Raw genomic sequence first — 21,570 nt, forward strand, 5'->3', positions numbered from 1 at the left:
GAGGGGACTTTGCGGTGCCTCCCTTCAGTTTTAGGTTAGGGCAGGTGGACAGGAGCTAGTAGTTAACACAGAACTATTTAGGATATTCTCGTTTAACCAGCTTTGTTTGGAATACACAGTTCAGGCTAAAGCTGGGTGCATCCCCCAGCCCCCTCACAGCAAGGATGCTACATCAGTAACTGTTTTTTTGGTGCCTAAGCTTTCCTTGTGAGGAGGAAGGAATTGCCTATGCCAAATACAGCTGGATTTATACCACTGTGAAGTTATGTGTTGGTGCTGGTAGATACTGTTGGCTGAAGTAATAAATTTTTCTAATTCCACCAGAGTAGCTACTACAGATCTTAGGGAGGCATTGCATGCTTAAAGTATGATGCTGAAGATTTGGTGAGTTGCTGGTAGTTACTGAATCTGCTTAATGTCCATTGATTTAGTGTTTAATCCCCTAATCTGCTCATTTGTTGCTTATCTGTATCGTTCTGTACCTGTAATAAATCTGTCTTTTCCTAAGGATGCTGTTTGCAGCTCTCCTGGGAGTGAATGCATTTGAGTGAGGCGAGGCTGAGTTGAGACAGGAATCTGTTAGGAACAGAACAGCCCAAAATGAGACTTTGTGAAACTTCCTTCTGTGTGGAAGAGCTGGGGGGATGAAGCAGGACAGTAGGGTGCCTTACCTGCCCTTCCCTGCTCAAGGGAGGCACCTTCTCACTGCCACCATTCCTATCTGGGTGGTGCTGGGTTTCATTTTTAACATTTTTTTAAACAAATGTTGCTTGGTGGTGTTTATACTGATTCCTGCTTTATGCTTCTTTTGGATAAGGACTGGGACTTCTCGTCTTCTGGTATATTTTCTGGGCTGAAGATTGACCCTGATACCTTAGTAAAGAAGCTTGACTTGGACTCCAGAAGCATCATTTCCTCCAGAACAGGTTTGTTGTATTTCAAATGAGTGCCACATCAGGTTGTGAGCAAAGACACTGGGGACTGTATTTGCAGTGGCTGTCAGTGGCTATCCCAGAAGCTCAGGGAATTACAACCTAAACATTGCTTCCTGTGTTCCCAAAAAGGCTTTTAGAACTGGTTTGGTTTTTTGGGCTTCTGCATGGATATGCTTAGTGATCCCTAGGTGGGGAACTAGCTTCAGGATATCTGTGGGATGTCCTTGTGCAGCCAAAGACTGACAGAGCTGAGAGCACTAAGAGCACACCCAGGCTCTGATCTCTGATCTTCACCTCTGGCTGCTTTTGCCTCACCAGCAGCTGCCATTGGTAACCCAGTATTTTGTCAGGAGGTTCTCATTGAGTGCCAACAATGCTTCACTCACATCAGCCTGACTGCAGCAAGTCTTTTGCTGTCCTTTGCTGTTGTGGAGTCCATGCTAGAGGATTCCTGGGCAGGAGAATTGTAGCATATAGGGAGTATGGGAAGTGAGAGTGGGAAGAGGGAGGACATGATAGAGCCCTTTGATTTCCAGTTCCACAACAAAGAAATGCTCCCTTTGACTGCTCACTTGCAGACAGCTTTGTATCTGAAAGCAGTTTTGTCTACAAAATCTCAAATGTTTACAAGATCTCAAAAAAATTATCTGAAACTTGAATCCCAAACCCTTACAGATTGTATGTAAGTGTTTAAGAAGTCCCAGAAGAACCAAACTACCAGACAGAGCCTGGTAGCACAGCAAGCTGTCTTGATGCAGAAGATGCATGTGACTCCCAAATACCTTCTTTGCAAACTAAATTAATTTCTCTTCATGTAGATAAATACTACAGCGACTTTGTTTTCCTATCCAGGGCTACGAACAAATCAATCACACAAGAGATAGTGGTTGCCTGAGCAGTGGTGAGCTACCCACCAGCCACATTTGGGCACAGAGTGAGGGAGTGGGGAGGTTGTGTGAGGACACATTTGCCTGCTCTCTGCGCAGAAACCTTGGTGAAACGTATTGTTTTCAAAACACTGGGTACATTGTTGGTAGCTCTCCTGGGAAAAGGACATGTATGCATCTGTGTGTGCATGTGCACGTTGCCCTCTCTAATTAAATCAGACAGCATGTTGTTGGGGGCTGGCAGCCTGCAGTCCCAGCCTTTCATTGCAGGCTACAGCTGTACATGTCTGGGTTATAAATAGAGCCATGCTGCTGGTCCCCGTGCGGTGCTGATGATGCAGATGTGCAGTGCCTGGCTGCCTCTCTCTGGGCTACGTGCTGCCTTCCTGCAGACAGCCATGCTGACCCCAATGCTTTGTGCTCCCACGCGCTTTCCAGATGAGCAGCTAAAAATAACTGCTCATTTGGGGGCTCAAAACTGCAATTCAACCAGGCAAAAAGCGATTGGATTATTTTTTTACATTTTCCCAAGTCGTTGTGCCCTTTCTTGTTGTTTCACTCTGGAGCCGTGTAGAGGCTTTTTCGTTGTGGAAATCAATTCATTTTTTTTGTGTTAATTCAGTGAACTGTAACTAGGCTGTGCATACAATGGCAGACACCCTGGAGTTAGAAAAGAGATTCTAGGCAGCTGTGCTTTGTCTCCTGGCATCTCTGGTCAGCTTAGAGCCTGTTCAGCAGGAAATTCAGCCTGACTCTAGCCCTTCCTCCACTTCTTCCTCCCCTTCCCCCTCAGCTTAGTGCACAGGGCAGGAGGGTAGGTTCTCCTACACATTGCTATTTTAAGATTTAATAACAAGACAAAAGCGTGCTTCTCTCCCACTTGCTTTTCAAGCTCTGAGAAGGTCAAGTTGGCAGACTGTAGGTGGGCTCACTATCTCCTGTGCTTTTCACAGCTAGAGAAGTTTTTTGTTTTTTTGTTCTGCCAAGGCTGCTATGTGGCAGTTGGGAAAACAGGTATATTTGTCCTGTGTGTGTATGTGTGCCTCACATTATCCAAGATTTAGTCACATTGTCCAAGGTTGCTGGTATTTCTGTGTTTTTTATTCTGTGACTGTTTTATTCTGGCGCTATTTTATTCGGTGACTCTCCAAATAAAAATGAGTCTGAAGAAGATCTTGGGATTGGGTTAGACTTTAGAAGGTGTCAGCTTGGAGCTCAACAGTGGTCAAAAAAGCCAATTGGCTGTTGGGAAATAGGAGGGGAAGAGAACACAGAGAGCACTGTAATGCCCTGTAAATAAATCTGTGGTCTAGGCAGCTATTTGATGCTATTTGTAGGATCACAGGGGCTAACTAACCAACGGCAGAGCGTGGTTACCTCCACGGGATAAAAGGCTTCACCTGAAACACCTGTGTTGATGTGTCAGAGCCAAAGGGCTGCAGTCCTGTAGGAAACCACCATTGTGCTGGGGCTTGAGGGCTGTTGCCTGTGGTTGCCAACAAGAGAGGACACCTTTCTCTACAGCTTTTTCCTCTTAGTTTTCCTCAGTTTGTAAGTGACCAGCTTCTGCCTCTCTTTTGGCTGTGGTGGTTTTGAGGGAACAGGGAGAAACACGATGTGCAAATTGGAAAGTGCATAGTCTCTAGCAGGGTCATCTCAGTGAACACGAGTGCTTGTGTGTGCTGGGGCTGAAAGGAAAGAGGCCCCTTGTTCTGGAGGATAAACTGGTGGTGTTGGTTCTTGCCACCTGAAGGCCTTGTTTTTCTGGGGGTTTCTGAGGATTGTTGGTGCATCTGGTTGAGGCAGGGTGCCCTGTAGAAGTATCTGCTTCCTTTAGCTACAAGGCTGATTCAGTGTGCTTGTGATTAGTGTGAGGTACCAGCACAGGCTGTTCTGGCATCAGTAATCCTTGTGGCATGAGAAGGAGAGGGTGGAACTGTAATGAAAAATGTCACCAAAATGGAATTAATTGTAGGTGAGTCTTGTGTGGTGTCATACAGAAAGCCAGGGGTCTAAAAAGGAAAGTATTTTAATATGGTAGCTCTGAGCTCTGTCTTTCTCTTAAGCAGACCTGCTGCAACTGCTTTTCCCTGCTCTGCTTTTTGCCTTTAATCATTAGCTCAGCTTAACGCCAGGTTCCAGATGATTTCCACACACACAGAGGTGACAAAAGCCAGTGCCATCCCTGAGAATGCTGGAGCTCAGTCCACGAGTTACTTTCTTGCTCAGTGATTGCTTCCTGTCAATATAGTTTACTTAGCCACTGACGTAATGTAAACCAAAGGCTTTGCTGTAATCTAAGCCACGCAGGGACGTCTGTGACTCATTTGAGTGAATAAATCTCATCTGGGTGAACCTCTGTAGCATGGGAATTGAATGTTTCCTAGCAAGTCAGAAATAACTGCCTGTCATATTGGGGTTGCTGCTGCTCAGTTTTTGTTGTTTTCTTTGGCTTTTCTTCGTCAGTGTTTGCTCCCTGAAGCAAGGGTCTATTCAGGCTTGGCTCTGGACAAACAGTTGCCTGTGAATGTCTCTTTTTTAGGAACAGATGATGAACCACTTGTGGAATGATATGAACAACTGGATTGGTAGTTTCCTGCTTTATTTTCAGCTACTCCAGAAGGGAAGAGTGATAAGCTGTGTTGTTGAGAAAGCAAAAGTGTGACAACAACAAGTTCATAATTGTTTGCAAAACCTGATGCAAAATCGTCCTGATCTCTGAGGTTGGATTGGACATAAAGAAAGACTTTGCATTTTACAATGAGAGTGGTGAGGCCCTGGCACAGAGGGGGGTAGAGGAGGGAAATGACTGAGCATCTCACAGAAGAGATTCCCTTCTCCTTCTGAAGAATTGTGGGAAATAGGAGGGAATAAAATCAGACTAAGAAGGAATTCACTGACAGCAGTGAATTTCTGGGGTCTGCAGGCTGTGTGCAGCCTTACTTTCCCCCTTTCTGAGGTTCTCTATGAGTTTCTTTTGTTACTAAGCTTCCCTCTGCAGTCACTGACAGATCCCTTCTGGTTTGCACCTCAGCTTCTGCTCTGGAGTTCCAGATCTGCTGGGTCTGTCACCTTATCTGCTTCCTTCTGCTTGGGCTCTGCATGCACTTGTCCAATTCTGTTCTCCTTTTCTAGCCTCCAAGGGAAGCAGAAAAGCTGTACTTGGTTGGCATTGTGGTCCTGCATTAGCTTCATGAGGTATGATTTACAGTTTGGGGTTTTTTTAATGGATGTTGTACCAGAATGTTGTAGAGTCGCTGTAAGACCTCTCCTCTGACAACATGGCTGTTCCTGCAGTGTCTAGACTTGTGGTTACCCCTGCAGTGGATCCACTCCAGTGTTGCTGGAAGAATTTCAGCCATGACCAAGCCCCCATTACTGTTCAGGAGGTCTTGACAGGATGCCAGTCTTTGTGTCCCATGGTTTATTCCTGTCTACTGATTGGATTTCTGCTTGTTTATTGCCTTTAAATATTATGGTTCTTCCTCTTCTGTCCTCATCCCTGATCACCTTCCCTCTGTTTTGATTCTGTGTTTTGGGTTTTTTCACTCTTCTGGCATACTACAGTGTTCAACAATTGAAGGATTAAAAAATAAAAATTAATTCTGTTTGTTTTAATGAATGCATCCTTTCTGAATATCAATTCTAAACCTCTGCTGCTTTTTCTTAATGCATGCTTGTGGAATTTTGAAATCTGCTTGTGTTGGTCATTCACATTGCTGGTGTGGAAAGCTGCTGGATCCTCACAATTCTGTTGCTTTTTTTCAGCTTTTCATTCTGTGCTGGCAGCTGTCAGGCCTGTCTTGTGTTTGTTTTGTGCAGAACGCCTTCGTCAAGCTGTTCCCCACCGTAGCACTGCTCAGATGGAAGGGGTGGAAACGGGCTGCTTGCTCCACATGCTGAGGATGGCAGGGAGTGGCTGCAGCACCTCCAACATGCACGTGAAATTTCCTTGAGAATGCCTGTGTGCTGTGCTAGACCCAAGTGATGAGGTGTTCCCCCTCCATCTGTCTTTTTTTATTAGCTGCCCAAGCTTTGGGCTGTGAATTTGGGGAGTGGTGAAATGCTCTCCCTGAAGCTGTTGGTGGTGCCCTTGGTGGTGTAGCACTGAAACCATTTTAATGTCCTTGAAAATATCTGATGGGAGCGTGGGTGCTGCCCTGGGAGGAGCAGGTGTTTGAGCTGGGAATTCTTGCTTTAGCTCTCCCCTCTCTCCACCCCGTTCTGCAGCTGTCTGTGTCCTTTGTGTCACCTGCACAGGTCAAGGATGTGTCCCAGGACTGAGTGTGCAGCTCTCAGCTCAAAGGGCTTCCCACCATAAGCTGGTGTTGCTTCTGACATTTTGCGTGAAAGTGCTTGAAACCTCCAATAACAGAATTTGTAAGAAAGGAAAAGTTCCCAGGGAAGGGAAAATGCTGTGTAGGGATTAAACTCTTTAGCTCTCCCCCAGGCCCAATGCTGGCCACCCTGGTAGCTTGATAAAGTGACAGATGGCAGTTTACCTTATCTGGGTAAATTGCTTTAGGTAGCAAATTACTGTACATTCCTTATTCCTTACTGTTCGACTGAAATTAATTTGGTTTTTTGACTGCATCATTAGGACCTGCTTTTATCTTGACAATGCAAAATCACCTTTTAAGGGCAGATTTGGTGTCTGGGAGTTTTGTAAGAGGCTGTTAGAAAACTGCACTGTGTTTGAGAGGAGCTGAGATAGTGGTTTATGGTGTGGGAAGCCTCTCTGGTGAGGTCAGACAACCTCAGTCTACAGGACACCTCAAACAGATTCTGTAGTTTCCAACTATGTGCCTTGAAACCAGAGGGTTTTTCTGTTCCTTTGGTTCAAAGGATTAAAGTCAGTGGGATGTTACTCCAGGAGTCACATTGACCAAGTTCTGTAGCAGTGGTGAACAGCTGTGGGGACTGGTTGAAATGGAGAACAGAAGAGACCTGCTGTGGGTATCTCCTGGGAGATTGTGGAGTGGGGATCCTACTGAAAGCTAAAGACATTGGTGCCTTAAATAATAATTTAAAAAAAGGTAAAAAATCCACACTGCTTAATGTTGCTTTAACAATTTGTCTGTGTGGCGTGGTGCTGGCTGTGAGAATAGCTGTGGGAAGCTCTACTTTAATTAAACTCAGTGCAATTAATTGAGAAGCAGTAAATGAGCGTCTGAAACTTGCACTGTTTTCAGTGCTTTGACTTCCCTTCCGCAAAAAGAGCATTTCCATGTTGTGAGTGCCTTCTGCCAGATCACAGGAATCAGTTGTGTTAATATTTATGGAACTAATTAACTTTTTTGTTTTCTTTCCCTCCCTCTAGCTGTGGCTAAGTCTGTGTTCCTAAAACTAACATTAAAAAACCAAAAGACTTCAATTAGCTCGTGGTCATGGATACTGAGCACTACACAAACATTTTTCAGAGAGCCCAAACGTTCCAAAATGTTTTGCAGCCTGCTCCAGGGGAGGAGGCTTTTGGTGGGAAAAGCTTGAAATGAGTCCCAGGAGTTTGAAGGATGTGTCAGATCCCTCTAGTTTCTTATTTTGCTTGGTTCCTTGGCTGTGCCTGCTGTGTAGTGCTCACCAGCAGCACTGGTGTAAGATATGTGCCTGCCCTGGAGCAGCCTTGCCGTGCTGCTTGGTGGCTGGAGAGGAGGATATGGCTCGGTGAGGGGTTGGAGATTTCTTTGGAGAAGCTCCTGAGATGCTGTTCTGTGCTTTTGCAAAGCTTTCTTCCAGCCTTGGTAAAAGTTGGGTGCTCAAACATGATCTTTTTAGGTCAAAGATAGCAGTGCCTTGTGCCACTGAAGGGCTTTCTAAATTTGGGGGCAGTGTGCCCCCTTGCCTTCCTGCCCAGGTGTGGTGGGGCATGACAGTTGTATGTCATGCCATGTCTTGCTCTGTGTGATCATGATTCCTGGAGCTTTAAAAAGATACTAATCTAGCCTGGTATTCTTCTGTGAAATGAATTTAAAATTGTTGGACATGCTTATTTACACAAAAATAGATAAGCACCGCTTAGGAGAGTACTGAAGCTGCAGCGTTACAAAACAGGGTTATGAACTGAAGTCCTTGTCTTTGCTGTACTAATATTATAGCTTTGACATAATTGAGTTATAAAATTATAAATTCTACAAAGAGAGAGGTGGAACGGCTCTGCACTGGTGCCAAAGGGGCCTCCCAGCACAAGTCCCAGTAATGAAACCCCTCGTGGGGTGTGAGAGGGATGGCTTAACACTACAGGAATTGAGAAACCAAATCCCAAGAGGAGTGAGGAAGCGCTTGTGGAAAGGGCGGATTGATAGCTCTGGAAGGCAGAGCCCTTTCCTTGTCACCAGCAGTGGTACGGTGTTGTGTCAGGCTGTCAGGTATCTCTCTGAAATACATGTCCTGGGAGTTTAATAGACACTGTTTAGAAAATCAGTAGAGGCTGGTGAAGGGTGGGTGGCATGAAGATTTCCCTCTTCTGGGTTGCCCCTTCTGACTTGTCTTGATGTGTTTTTGAGGCGCAGGAATAAGTCAGCCTTCTGCTAACACCTCTGGGAAATGCCTACGTGAGAAACATTGTTTTGCTTGTTTGTTTTTTTTTTTTCCCACAAACTTCTTTGCTACATAAATGACATTTCTGATTTACCAGGAGATAAATCTCTGCCCTGCTAATGTGGGTCTTCCTGAGTTACAGGCTGTGTTACAGGGAGATCTGAAGAGTTCATATCTGTCATTCAGACCTAGGGAGATCTATATTATTATTCTATTGTATGCAAGTTATCCTTTATTCCGGTCTTTGTGGGCTATTTATGGACCAAGGTTTTCTTTATGCTCGAGTGGGAATGCATGTGTCAGCTGAAGATCTGTTTATCACCTTCAGCATTTCAGAGTAGCACTACTGATGCTCATGTGTGGCATAGCTGGTAACAGCATCTAATTTGGGCTTAGGTTTTTAGTCAAGTGGCTTGTAGAAAGGGTTTTTTGTTGGTTTGTTTTTTTTTTTTTTTAAATGAAGCTTTTAACACTGTAAATCTTAATGTACATTGCTTGGGCTAAATGTGGGAAACACAGCTATGCAAGGATTAAATGCAGTGGGTGCTGGAATATTTTGGGTTGTTTCAAGTGGTAATTTGGACAGATTTAGACTGAACTAGCAGTGTTGCAAATGTTCCATAAGGCTAACCACAGAAAATTCTGGAGAAAGTCCTGCTGCGGAAGAATAGGCTATCCAAGCAGATCTTCAAGCAAGAAGGGACTGTGAGCTGGAAGGTGCTTAGTGATACTGATTATCAACTTCTTTGAAATATGGTGTTTGAAAGAGTCCCAGGCGGGAAATCTGATGGAAAATGGGGCACACAAACTTGTTTCCTGACTGGCTTGTGCTGTGTTGTTGACTGTTTGGAGAACACACAGCAAATCAACAGATCTCCTTAAAGAATTTTGGCTTTGATGGATGTTGAGGATGTTCGTGCATGGTGTGGCTGTGCATGTACGTGCTCTGGGCTGATTGCCCTCTGTTGCATTTCCTAGCTCTGTGGCTTTTAAACTTTGTTTTCCTTATGTCTATTTTCCTCTCCAAGATTATTTGTAAATTCAGGTCACTGAGTGTTCTTATGTAACAGGAATGGGCTTCTTCAGCATGGAGAGGACATTTCCAGCTGCCATGGGTACAGGCTGTGTCTGTACAGGCAGCAGTTATTTTGCAATGTGCTTTGAGTTGAAATAACCTGGTGTGCCTGTTGACAGGGAGGCATGGGAAGGCTGCAGGAATTCTGCTGCCAGAAATCACAATTTTAAATTGCTTTGTTCAGCTACACTTCTATATTGTGCTCAGCAAAGCCTCTGGCTATTGCTTTTGATTGATGCCAGTATTTGTGACTGCAGGGCTGGGCTTAGGTAGGGCTGGGCTTAGATGTGCTCCTCTGCAGCTGCAGGTGTGCTTGTTGTTTTAGTGCCAGTACCTGAGTGGGTTTTTATTTATGGAAATAGCATACAGATGTCTAGATACTGTTTGTGGGGGGTTATTATAACTTCTTTGTGTATTTTCTTCTCCAAAACTGAGAGCATTGGCCTGTTTGCCTGCATTGGGTGTAAGTGGCAAGGTGTTGGTAGCAGGACAGAAACCAGAGCTGTCACAATCTGGGCACAGTCAGGTCCAAAGAGCTTCAGTGCACCCAGGGCAGCCAGAGTGAGCCTGTCAGGCACAATGGTGCTGGCTCTGGGAAAACATAGAATTAAGGAGTAGAAAAGAAGTGAGAGAGCACTTTGAAGACCAGGGGCAGGAGAGGAGGTGCTCCAGTCAGCAGGACCACAGTGGGTTAGTGTGAGGAGGAGGAAGCAGCAGAGAGTGACTGTAATGCCATTCCCTGGCCCAGTGCTCTGCTCAAGGGAGCCAGGAATGAAGAAGTCAGAATGAAGGGGTGGAGCTGAGAAGGGGGTGGGTGGGGGAAGGTGTTTTAGTGTCTGTTTTTCACCATCTGATTCTATTTTAATTGGCAATACATTACATTAATTTTCCCTGAGTCAAGTCTGTTTTGCCTGTGATGGTAGTTGATGAATGATCTCCCTGTTGTTTACCTCAACCCACAAACTTTTCATCTTATTTTTCTCCCCTGTTCTTTTGAGGAGGGAGGGAGCAGCTGGGTGGGCACCTGGCAGCTGGCTGAGGTCAACCCACAGCATCACAGTAGCTCAGTAAAAACCCAGATGAAACTCAGTATCAGGTAGAACTCTTGCTCCATGGCTGTTCCTCTGCCTTCCTTACTGCTTTTTTCAACTGAATGTCTTCTGAGCATTGTGCAGATGCAGAGACACCCTTGAGTGAGAACTTAATTCCTTTGCTGTTAATTGATGCTCATAGGTGATTAAGTAAGTCCTTCTTTCACATGTCTGGGGTTCCTGGATACCTCTCATTGTGGCCTTTCTGTCCTGAAGGTCACAATTAGGAACTTCTCCCCTCCCTCTATTCAGGCAAGGAAAGGGAACAGAACAGGACACAGCCAGATACTCCAGTCTACATTCAGGGAAGTACAGAACAGACCTTGGGCCCATGCAGGTGTTTCTTCTGCCTGTCTTTGCTGTGTGGGAGGTGCTGCTCCAGCTGTGCCTGCATTGCTGACAGCTCTGTAGCACAAGGGGACGTACCTGTGGCAGTGCAGAACAGATCTCTTTTGAGAGTGTTCATTTTCAGATGTTAGATGTGCTCATTAGAGGGCAGCAGAATAACTCTTCCTTTTTCTAGGTCAGGTCTGTATTTTTGAATGATATTTTTCATCTCTGCAGGGCACAGAACAAAATTTTCCAGTTTCTCCTTCAGTTTTTCCTGGTACATTAAGTGTACCAAACAACAATGCTCATATGAAAACCTTAGCCTGTGTAAAGAAACATGGAATATTTATAGTAAAACTTGCTTCTTGGAAGCTTGGGAGGGTTGCAGGCTCCAATGAGAGAGAGCTTCTCTAAGATTAATCCACAAATGGTCAGCACAGTATGTGGAAAAACAGCCAAAAGAATGTTTCTCAGCTAACTTGTTTTTTGCTCAGCCTAATTCTTATTTGACCTATATGTCCATATGTATCTATGGATTTATTTGCTGCACTCCAGCTGCTGCTACTACCTTTTTCTGCTTGAAGAAAATATTAAAGAACCAGTCTTGCTTTACTACCTTTTTCTGCTTGAAGAAAATATTAAAGAACCAGTCTTGCTTCATCTGTAAGTAATCTTTAAATGAGATCTGATAGTACACCCCTCACCATCTTCTGGAATGTAAATAAAATGAATAATTATGGCACTGTCTTTAAAGGCTGAGAGAGGCTGGGATTTGGAGTTCAGCATCACAATACCTAAAATGCATTATTTGTTATGTAACATCCATAGAAGAAGGCTGTAGCACTGACTTTGTAGCCAGTGTGTTTCAGGTTGCTGAAAGAGCTGTGTACAAATCCTGGCTAGGAGTGAACATCTCCCCTGCACATCTTACTGGTAATATTTTACATGCTGTTGACTTTGGGAGGAGCTAAGCTGGTTCAAGACAGCTGGAATAGCAGGAATTTTTTAGGTTTTTTTAGCTTTAGCAGCATCAGCCATTGGTTTCCAACAGCTGACTGATTTTGGAAGATCCTCAGTAGAAGCAAAGGTTTATTAACTCGTCTTTGCTCCTTGGCCTGACATGGTGGAGCAGGTGGGAGGATTGGCAGGGGGAGACAGGCCACCTTTCTCTCTTACCCGCAATGTGTTGTGTGTTTTGACATCCTGCAGATTTCCTTATCTCCCTGCCCTCTACCCAAAGGTTCACATGTCCACCCAAAGGGTTAGGTCCCTCAGGACTTGGTGGGTGCATTGTGTTCCTCACATGCATGGAGGCTGTACCACAGCAGCATACACTTGGCTGCTGCTTTCTGCCCCGAATTATTTTTAGGGTGGCAATATCCAAACCCACAAACTGCTGAAATGGAACAGCCTTCTTGACACTGACAAACGTTGCTCCTGGCACAGTAGCTTGGAGCAGTCCCTCCTCCTGGAGAAGTCCAGAGTGTGCTTTGCACTCTTGGTTTGGGATCCGCCATGTAGCTGGCATTTCTTCACGTCATGCTGTGACACCTCAGCAAAGTCAGGACTAATGGGGAGCTCCTCATCAGGGAAGGAAAGCTGAACAAAGCCAGAAAAATGTGAATAATAGCTCATAGCTCTTGGCAGCTCTTGGGCCATTAGGTAAAATTAATATCCTGTCAGCGGGGTAAAAAGATTAAACTCAGTCTTATGCCAGGTGAGAAACATGATGAGTCTGTAGGCGTGTGGATCTAAATCCATTGGACTGTGATCCATATTAGGAAATTAGCAGGCACAGTGCTCATGCCACAGCCCTCTTCATGCAGAGAAACACTCTTCCTGCCAGCATCTTCCCTGCAATGTGGAAAGATCTGCTGGCTTCCCTTTTACAGTGAAAGTCTCTCTCTTCTGGGAACCCACATGGCATTTTGTTGGGGATGCAGGTGTTTTCAGTAGGTGCGGTTTTTTGGGTGTGGTGAGCCTAAGTATTGCATACAGTACTTGGGAAGGGGTGTGTAGCTTTTTGTTCAGGGAGCACTTTGTTCACAGGAAGGATGGCAGTCCTTGTTCCCCTGTAAGCCTGAGGATACTGAACGAGAGATATGGGGGATGGGCAGTCTCAAGGTTTGCTGCTGCAGTCCCAGAGCTGAGAAGATCAAGGCAATGCCGAATGTCTGGCAGCTCGGTGTGTCAGAGAAGCACCTACTCATGATACTCTGTTCCTTTGCCATCCCCTGTTATTTCTTTTAACATCCTGGGTGTTCTTGCCACAGCTCTGTGCTGGCAGCTGCTGATCTCATCTCTGCGTGGGGTGGATGGGGCTGGACCTGTTTGTGCTAGTGCAGACAGTGTAAATGAGACTTTATTGTCTGCCTGTGCTGCTGGCAGGGGAGAGCATCAAGTACAAAGTGGCAGAGCCCTGTCATTTTTAAAAAATTTTGCTTGCTTTAAAATAGATTCTGCCAGGAAAATGTCGTTCCAAGATGGGTGACCAAGGCAAACCTGCAAGGTTCAGATAAAGAAAAGGGGAAGAGGTGATGGGCTGGAGGAAAAAAACCCCAACAAAACAGCTTCTGCCTCTCCTAGAGGGGCCCAGATCCTGATTTTCCTTTTTAAAAAGATTTCTTCTGCATTTAAGTGAGCCAAATAGGCATGTTGGAGTAGAGAGGCTTGCTGTGAGACCTTGTTTGAAAAACAAGTCTTGTGCAAAAGTCATTGTGGGCAAGCAAAGAGTTCCCTGACAGGGGGCAAACCCAGCTTTGCCAGGAATGAAGAATGCTGTAGGAGGTCTGCAGTGAGGTGGTGATCACTGGGGTCTGTCAAGGGGTAGTGGGATTGTGCCCTGTGTCCTTGGAGCCAGAGGTGGAGTTGGGAGGGGGTGTGGATGTAGGTCTGGCCACGGGGGAAGATGCTGTGTGAGTGTCTGTGTTGTGTAAGATGGCAGAGCTGGTGATCCTGTTGGTGCCTCAGGGCTTTTGGGAGCTCTGAATTGTCGGCTGAAGCAGAAGAGAGTTGAGACAGAACGAAAGCAGCAGCCACCAGAAATGGCAGTGGCAGCTGGAAGAGATGGTGAAGCAGTGCTTGGACCAGTTCCACTCACAGGGCAGTCTGTGCTCCCAGGAAGAGGGAAGGAGACTTAATGTGCTTGGGCACCACCTGGGAATGAGTGTTTTCATGGGCTAGGCTTGTTGAACTGTGTAATCAGCATCACCACCATGGAAAAAAAAAACCATCAAAACCAGCAGTTCACTGTGTCACGTTTGACCATTTCAAGGTTAAAGGGCCATTATTATCACACAGAGGCTTCATGCAGCCACAGGATCACCTTGGTTTGTCCTTTAGGGACTTCTGCTTGGCAGCTTGTCTTGACCTTGTGGTGAAACAGTTACTTATCTATGTTACTCAGCTGTACAGTGCTGTGGTAAAAAAAGTCATCTTTCTGGTCTAGGCATTAAGCCCTTTGAGCTGGGAGGGCTGTGTGCTCCTGTGGGATATGAAAGAGTACCTGGGTGCAGCAGATGCTAAGCTTCAGTAGATTTTGAGAGTTTCATCTCCACCCCAATCACAGACCAGAGCAGCAAGGACTTTATGTCTTGTACTTCTCCAGGCAATTATTTTCCCAGCTCCATTCTTCAAATACTTCCCAAATCTGCTATATGTGCTCCTAAAAAGAGAGCGGAAGAATGGGAAGTGTTCTGCATTGCTGATCCTGTGTGTGTGTTGTTGCCCAACTGAGCTGGGGGCTGGAGATGAAACATATGCCTGTCACAAGCTATTTGGGAAGCTTTCCCAGGTGTACTCACCCTCCTTCTTACTGTATGTTAGTGTTTTAGTCCTCTGTGTGTGCAGCAGTTTATAAAGCCACCTAAGATGCAGTTGGAACTGACTGATCAGAATGTGACTAGATTGAGCTAACAGTTCTTAAATGTACATAATGAAAGTCTGCTGGTGCTATGCAGGCTGAGTTGTGGCACTCTTTTCTATGTCTGAATCTAAAATTACTATGTATATTTTGCCTAAGCAGAGTGTCAGGTAAAATAAATGAATATTATTACATTTGATATGTGGCTGGTCAGTGGTGGAAGATGTGGCTGGACTTGGTGTTTCCTCAGTGCTCCCAAACTGCAGGTGTGTGGGTTTCCTGGAGTGTAGGAGCTCTGACAGCTGCAGATGGTGGGATTAACTCCTTGACGTATGGTTGTGCAATAGATAGGGCAGCATGGGGAGGGGAGCACACTGCACTAATCTGCCATACAGACTTAACAATCAAGGGCAAGCTCTGACATGTGATTACTTTTTTCATTTCCCTGTCAATGCATGGAGTGTTGTGAGTGGGGAAACTAACCCAGGCCATGGGGAGCCTGAGACTAGGCATGTTAAAGAATCCAAGGAGGAGTGCTGGGAGAGGAGAATTAATCAACAGTTAAAACAACACAGTGGAAATTTTGCCATGGTCCTAAAGCTCTGACTGAGGCTCAGAATAATTACTTCATAAAAATAATTGATTGGAGCACTCAGAAAGTGTCTCTAGAAACTCTAGTTCTGCTTTTCAGTCTGCTGGGGTGTAGGCATTGCCCAAGTCCTTGGGGATGTGAATATTCATCTGAGTTCACTGAGTTTCCTTAGCACAGGGGCAGGAAAAGTACACATGCCTCACCTCAGAGGAGGTATAGGAGCTCACAGTGGTGTCTGCAGTCAGTGCTGTCCTTCCTGAGCATTCACATTTATCTGCAGATCAGGTTTTCAGCAGTGATACCAAAGGTGTGAGATATGAGCAATGATTCAATGGATCAGAGCTCTTTTGCTTGGAAAAGATGACTGTGAGAAAAGAGGAGCTGATGGAGTTCAATCAAATAGGATTGCCACAGAAACGACACTTATTCCCAGTCTTTTCCAGTGAGGTAAGTGGGAAAAAAACAAACTAGAAGATTCTGGGTTCAAGGTGGGCAAAGATCTTAATGAAAATGGCAGGTAAATGGCAGGACTTCTTGCAGATAGTTGTTCTGGATTTCTGGAACCCACATGGATTCAAAGCAGATCCTCCAAAATAAAAATACATTGGAGGTACTACATGCAGGCACTCTGTACTTGAGCATTACATGAAGCTGTGGTCAGGCCTGGGATGTGTTCTTAGCCCAGTGGTGCTCTTTGGTGGTGGTAAAGCTGAATGCCAAGGCTCCAGTTCAAGTCCTCCAAGTGCCTTCTGTTAATGCCCTGTGAGATGCTGGTGTGTAGCCTCTGCCTGTGGCTGCCCAGACGAGGTGAAAGGCCAGAGTGGCTGCCCATGGATGCTCCAGTGGGTGTTCCTCCAGCCCAGTTTCAGTGCCTTTTTTGTCTCCTGTAGCTGCAACTGGAGATGGGGCTGAGGGGCTGCCAATGGTACAGCTAAGCAATGCCAAAGTAGAATTTTTTTGTTTCTGTCCTGATCCTAGTCCTAAATTCATGCAGTCACTCTGCCCCTCGGCTATGTTAGCATGAAGTTGTCACTACAGTATTTCTACTGCAATTTAAAAACTGGAATGAAAGTGTTAAGAATCTGACCTTGTACATGGTTTTAATGCAATTCTGTGGCAGACCTGCTGAAACTGAGAACAGCTGATTAAAATATTTCTGGGGTACAAGTTAAGCTTTGGGCTTTTTTGTCCATTCTGCCTGTAGTGTTTTTGTAACTGCCTGAAAATTGCTCTATCTTCCCAGTCTGTTTTGCAGTCATTAGTCTGTACTTACTTTCTTCTTTCCTGTGCTTCCTGCTGTCCTTCAGATTTATCATGGAATTAATTGGTGAGGAAAAAAAGAACACAGAAAGAAATTTGTCCACTGTGCATGGCAGGAGTTTGCTGGCAATGCTATCTCAGGTCAAGTACAGAATTGTAATGCACCTTTCTGTAAGATATCAGGCATCTGCTCCATGTTTCTTGCTTCAGGATAGGATGTGTAGGTTTTGTCTGAAAAATAAGGCCTATGGCCAAGACTGGGAATGTTGGTTACTTAGCACTAGGGAGGAGAGAGTACAGTTGACCAAGCAAACAGGGCAAGAATATAGTAAGTAATAGAAATGCTGACTCTGCTGCCCTCAAAAAAGGGTAACTGGAGGCTGGGAAAGAGCCACTGTTTGGAAAGCAGTGGCAGGGATCTGTTGGAAAGGTCAGGGACTGGCTGGATTAACTAGGACAGCACTGAAAACTCATCAAAAAGAGCATAAGGTGGGACAAGGCTTTTTTTAACTTCTCTTTGTTGGTTGCCCAGGATCAGGCACTAGGAACTCATTAGAATAGGCTGGAACTTTCTCTGTGCCTCTTTGTCCCAGCAAAGGATGTGTCTGTGTCTCCCAGTGTGGGCCTTCCTGGAGCCTGGTCTCTGCACACTGCAGAGTCTTAGATCATGTGGCCTTCTGCCCAAGCCTTCCTTCTCATGTCATGCCCATTCACAAAGCAGACCAGAGCACTGAGTCCCCTTCTAATTCTATTTTCTTCTGTTTGTTTGCTTGTGCTACAATTCAGGCTGTGTAAAATTCCCATGTGTGCATCTGAAGGGAGGTTTCTGTGATATTTGCATCTTCAATTTAGAGGCACATAGTCCTCTCTCAATAGGTGCTCTGGGCTGCACAGAGCAAAGGAGAGGCTGAGGGAGTAGCACTGGTTTGATGTGTATCCTGTGCTCTGTTATGTGCCTGAGACCAGTTAGGAATCTGCTGTTTGCAAACACAAAACGTGTAACTTGTAGGACTGTGACAATCAGGACACAGAGATGTGTGTCTCCAAATGTTATGCTTATCTGCTCTATTTTTTTATCTTTCCTGAGGCCCATGCAGGGGAAAACTTAGTGTCCAGACATCTCTGTGTGATTTTTTTCATGTCAGCAGCTCTCCAGGAGCCAGTTTGGATACTTTCTTACTTGTTATGCGTGTCTGAAAGCCGCTGCATCTTTGGGTGGGCTTGCACAGCCTCTTACCAGCAGCTTCCCAATAGTCTTGAGCTGATAGTTTTTTGTTGTGTAGTCTTGGTAGCCTAATCTTTTTTCAAGATCTCCTTTCTGAGTATTGAGGCAGAGGTGTTGACATTCCAGTACCCCTAAAGAGGAGTATGAAAGTAAGAGAGGACTGCAGACATGGTGGAAAGCTCATTCCTGGGACAGTTATGGGACCCTAGGAGGAGAAAGGAAGCACTTGTGCCACAGCAGGCTAAACCATACAGCTGTATCTCAGTCTGTAGGGAAGAAGAGAAGGAAGAGATCTTGTAGCAGTGTTCATCATAACTGTTTAACAGACAGATGTGGGACACACAAAGTGTGCATCCAGGTTTCTCTGTAGGTGACCTCTGCCAGCTGCTCCCCTCCTTTACCCTCTGTCTAACAACAGGGCTCTTCTGGAGTCCTGAGTTTGGCTGGGAAATCAAAAAAATCAAAGTTGTGGTGTCATGCCAGGTCCTGCCTCTGGTCACCTCCCTTCTCCCATGCCATGTTGTCTTTGTCTTTTTTCCCTGTGGAGCTGTGGCTGGCTGTTCTTCTAATTAGGTCCTTGGGAAGAGGCAGAACCCAGCTAAGAAATCTGTGGCTAGAAATACTAAAGAAGGTGAAATTGGGGAGGAAGGAAGATTTTTCAGGCTGTTGATGAGCTGGTTTTAGAGCAGGTCAAAACCTGCCATTTGATGTTGACCCCTGAGCTGTTTCTCACACTTTTTCTGTTTTGTGCTTCCAGGCTGCAATCAGAGTGGGCATTGGTGCTGGAATGTTTGATCAGGGAATTTGTTTCTTCTTTCTCATGGTCAGACACATGTTTCTCTATGGTTCCTGTGTGTGAGAGAGCTGTGTTTGCAAGGTGAGGGTTGGAGTGGGTCAACCAATTATTTTCATGTTTCTCTTGTTTCTCATGGCTTGGTTGGTGCTGTCACTGCTGAATCTCTTACTGTGACAAGATCTTCCCCACCTTCCCACGAGGCTTGGCACAGGAGCTGGTGTGCTGTGTCAGAACAAAAGGGTATCCAAATTGAGCACTCCCATCTTTTGACAGCAGCCAACAGGGAAAATGTTGGGAATATAGCAGCACTTTCCTCAAAATGCTTAGCTGGGTACTTTAAACATCCAGTGCCTAATAATGGTTATGAAAAGCAAACTAGTGAACTGCAGAAGCAGAAAGCTGTACATAACCACCAGTGCCACATCCACTGTTTCTCCAGCCTTGAGAGGTTCTGCAGACATTCCCTCTGTCCTTGGTTGTGAACCTGTCCTGGGGACTTGGGAGTGCTTGTGTGCTCATTCTTGTCAGGCTGGAATAGGGGCAACAGTTGGCCTAGAGATATGTTGCTACTGATAAATTTTAACTTCTGTCTAAAATAGATTATGGGCACTTTAGACCTCGGGGCTGAAGTCTGAAAGATCTGTCCAGCTGTCTCACAGAGTTCCCTGTGCTCCTGATCATGCATCTCCCTCGGTTTTGCTCAGCTCATTAAAGGAGCAGGAAGCTGTTCTTGGTGCATGGGCATTGGGTTTGTGTGCAGGACCTGGGGGAGGCAGGGTGGAAGAACCAGCAGCAAATGCTTGGGTAAGCTAAGCCATGGCTAAGCTCTCATTTACCAGCACCCTGAGCTGCTCTGGAGTCTGCCTGCTGTTGTCTCTGTGCCAAGTTTCCAAATGTCATGTGTTGATACTGCCCCTGGTATTGATACTGTTTCACATTCCATGTCGATCTTTCCAGAGGAAACAGCCCAGGCTCTGTGTTATTAACACAGAAGTCGATTACAGTTGATTTTTTTTTTCTTTTGTTCCATTAGAGCCAAGCAATCCAATACTGCTTTCTGTATTCCCTGGAGGAGGTCAGCACTTTCCAGACCTCTTCACTGATCCCCAAAACACCCCCAAGCATCTTGCCAGCGTCGCTGTAGAATTTGAGAGTGTATCGCCATGCCTTTAGCAGTAGGTGGGGGGTTGGCATACAGAGACCTTGGAGAGGTGTTCTGGAGATGTTGCCTGTAGAGGCATGTGGTGGAAGAGGCTGCCAGTTGGCCAGGAAAGCAGATTTACTGAACAGAGAGTTTATTAAATGAAATCAGGGCTCTTTCCCTGATGCATGACCCAGCCAAGGCTGAGGGCTCCCTGCGTTAGGTGTGGCTGAATACACTGAGGCTTTTTGACTGTTGCCTGACTTGTTTTTAAAATATGTGTTTTGGTGAAATCCCAGCTGGATTATAGATGCTAAAGAACTATTTCTGCCTGATGGAAGTTTTTTTGAGGAAGTGGGGGAAAGCAGAGGTGTGACATTTCAGCCTCCTTGTCCCTGAGCTATGCAGCTCTTTGGACGATGGTGGCAGGGTGGTCCTTCCTATTGATGAAGTATCCTCTCTGCTGAAAAGGCAGCCTGAGATAGCTGCTTGCCAGTGGTAGAAGGCTGCATTCAGTCAGGGCCATCCAGCAAATCCCTTTCCTCAGGTCTGGATTGCAATACACCCTTTAGATGCTAATATAGCAAATCTCCAATGAAGAAGCAGGGAAGCTGTTAGCTGGGAAGAACACTTGTCTGGATCTTCAAAGATTTTTCTAGGATTTCTCACAGTTTTGCACATGTGCTTTCATTGTATCATTGTATTTCTGGACATTTGTGAAGAAGGGAGGGCTTCAGGAATAAATTTTAGGCAATCCTAGTTTGGACAAGTTCGAGTCCATGGTGCTCTTGGAATAGTTGCCATGAGAGATGAAGGGATGCAGAGATCAGGCTTGGATGTTACTTTTGGGTCAGCTGTCATGTTTGAAAAGTCATAGGTTCAGATTTTTCTGGAAAGCACTGACTGGCATAAGCACAGTTGCTTCTCAAATAGAAGTTGTTGGAGTGAAGTATTTAATGCCCTTCTGGCAAACTAGACACTGAGGAAGTAATGGTAGGGAGACTTCTCTCCTTGCCCAGCTCTTCTCTGCCTTCTGCTATGCCCCTGAATTATTTCATCTCAACTGATGGAAGGAGAGGATCTGTCCAATCTCTGCCTCATGTGTCCTGTGGAGAAGAGAGGGCTTAGTAAGTAGGTGCTTTGGGTCACCAGGCTGGGAACAGAAATGATTCTCCTGCCTTCTCCTCTCCCTGTTTGCCTAGATGGGCTTTCTGTGGGCTTTGGTTTTGGTGTGGCAGCCCTGTACATTTCTACTGGAAGACAAACCTCACTGAACATTTAATGGTGTCCTGTGGGTGTCCAGCTTCCTTTAATGTCCTTGTTTCTGCCTCTTCCCTTCCTGATCATCCTTCTCCCCTTTTTCTCTCTGTAAGAGCTTCCTCCTTATGTTCCTGTCATTTGAGCCTGTCATTTCAGCCAGTTTTGACAGTCTTTTCTTGACCTTCATGGCTCAGTTCTTCCTCCTTCACGATGGAGACATTTGTGATGTGATCTTTTCTCTCCTCTCTGTGCTGTTGAAGCTCCTGTATGTAAGTCCCACTTAAGGCTGATCTTGTGATGGTTTTGTTTTTACCCTGAAGTTATGAATCTGCAGAGTCTACTCAATGCAGTTTCTGGCTGACGTTGTTGTATTGCCTGGAAATATAATTAAGTATTGATCACAGGGCAAATGAGTTAATGAGTCAAATGAGTTAATATATTAATTATGTGTAAGAGTATGTTGTTCCAGTAATGTTTGTTACCTATGGGCTGACATAGTGTGTGTGTTGAGAGGAAGGGTGGAGATGGACATTGGAGTGGTGTTTGCTTTCTGTTTTGCCTTTTAGTAGTTATAAGTCC

At 45.4% G+C, this 21,570-nt stretch overlaps 1 protein-coding gene across 1 annotated transcript in view; it reads left to right on the plus strand.

Moving 5' to 3' along the window:
- SLX9 (SLX9 ribosome biogenesis factor) overlaps window positions 1-21,570 on the plus strand; it is a 38,500-nt gene that overhangs the window by 538 nt on the left and 16,392 nt on the right. The window contains exon 2 of the mRNA XM_085065956.1: window positions 818-926. Coding sequence (XP_084922082.1) covers window positions 818-926 — 109 coding nt within the window. The remainder of the gene's footprint in view (window positions 1-817; window positions 927-21,570) is intronic.

Source organism: Lichenostomus cassidix, chromosome 7 (assembly GCF_008360975.1).
Source record: "Lichenostomus cassidix isolate B80296 chromosome 7, HeHo_3.0, whole genome shotgun sequence".
In the NCBI taxonomy this organism is placed as follows: domain Eukaryota; kingdom Metazoa; phylum Chordata; class Aves; order Passeriformes; family Meliphagidae; genus Lichenostomus; species Lichenostomus cassidix.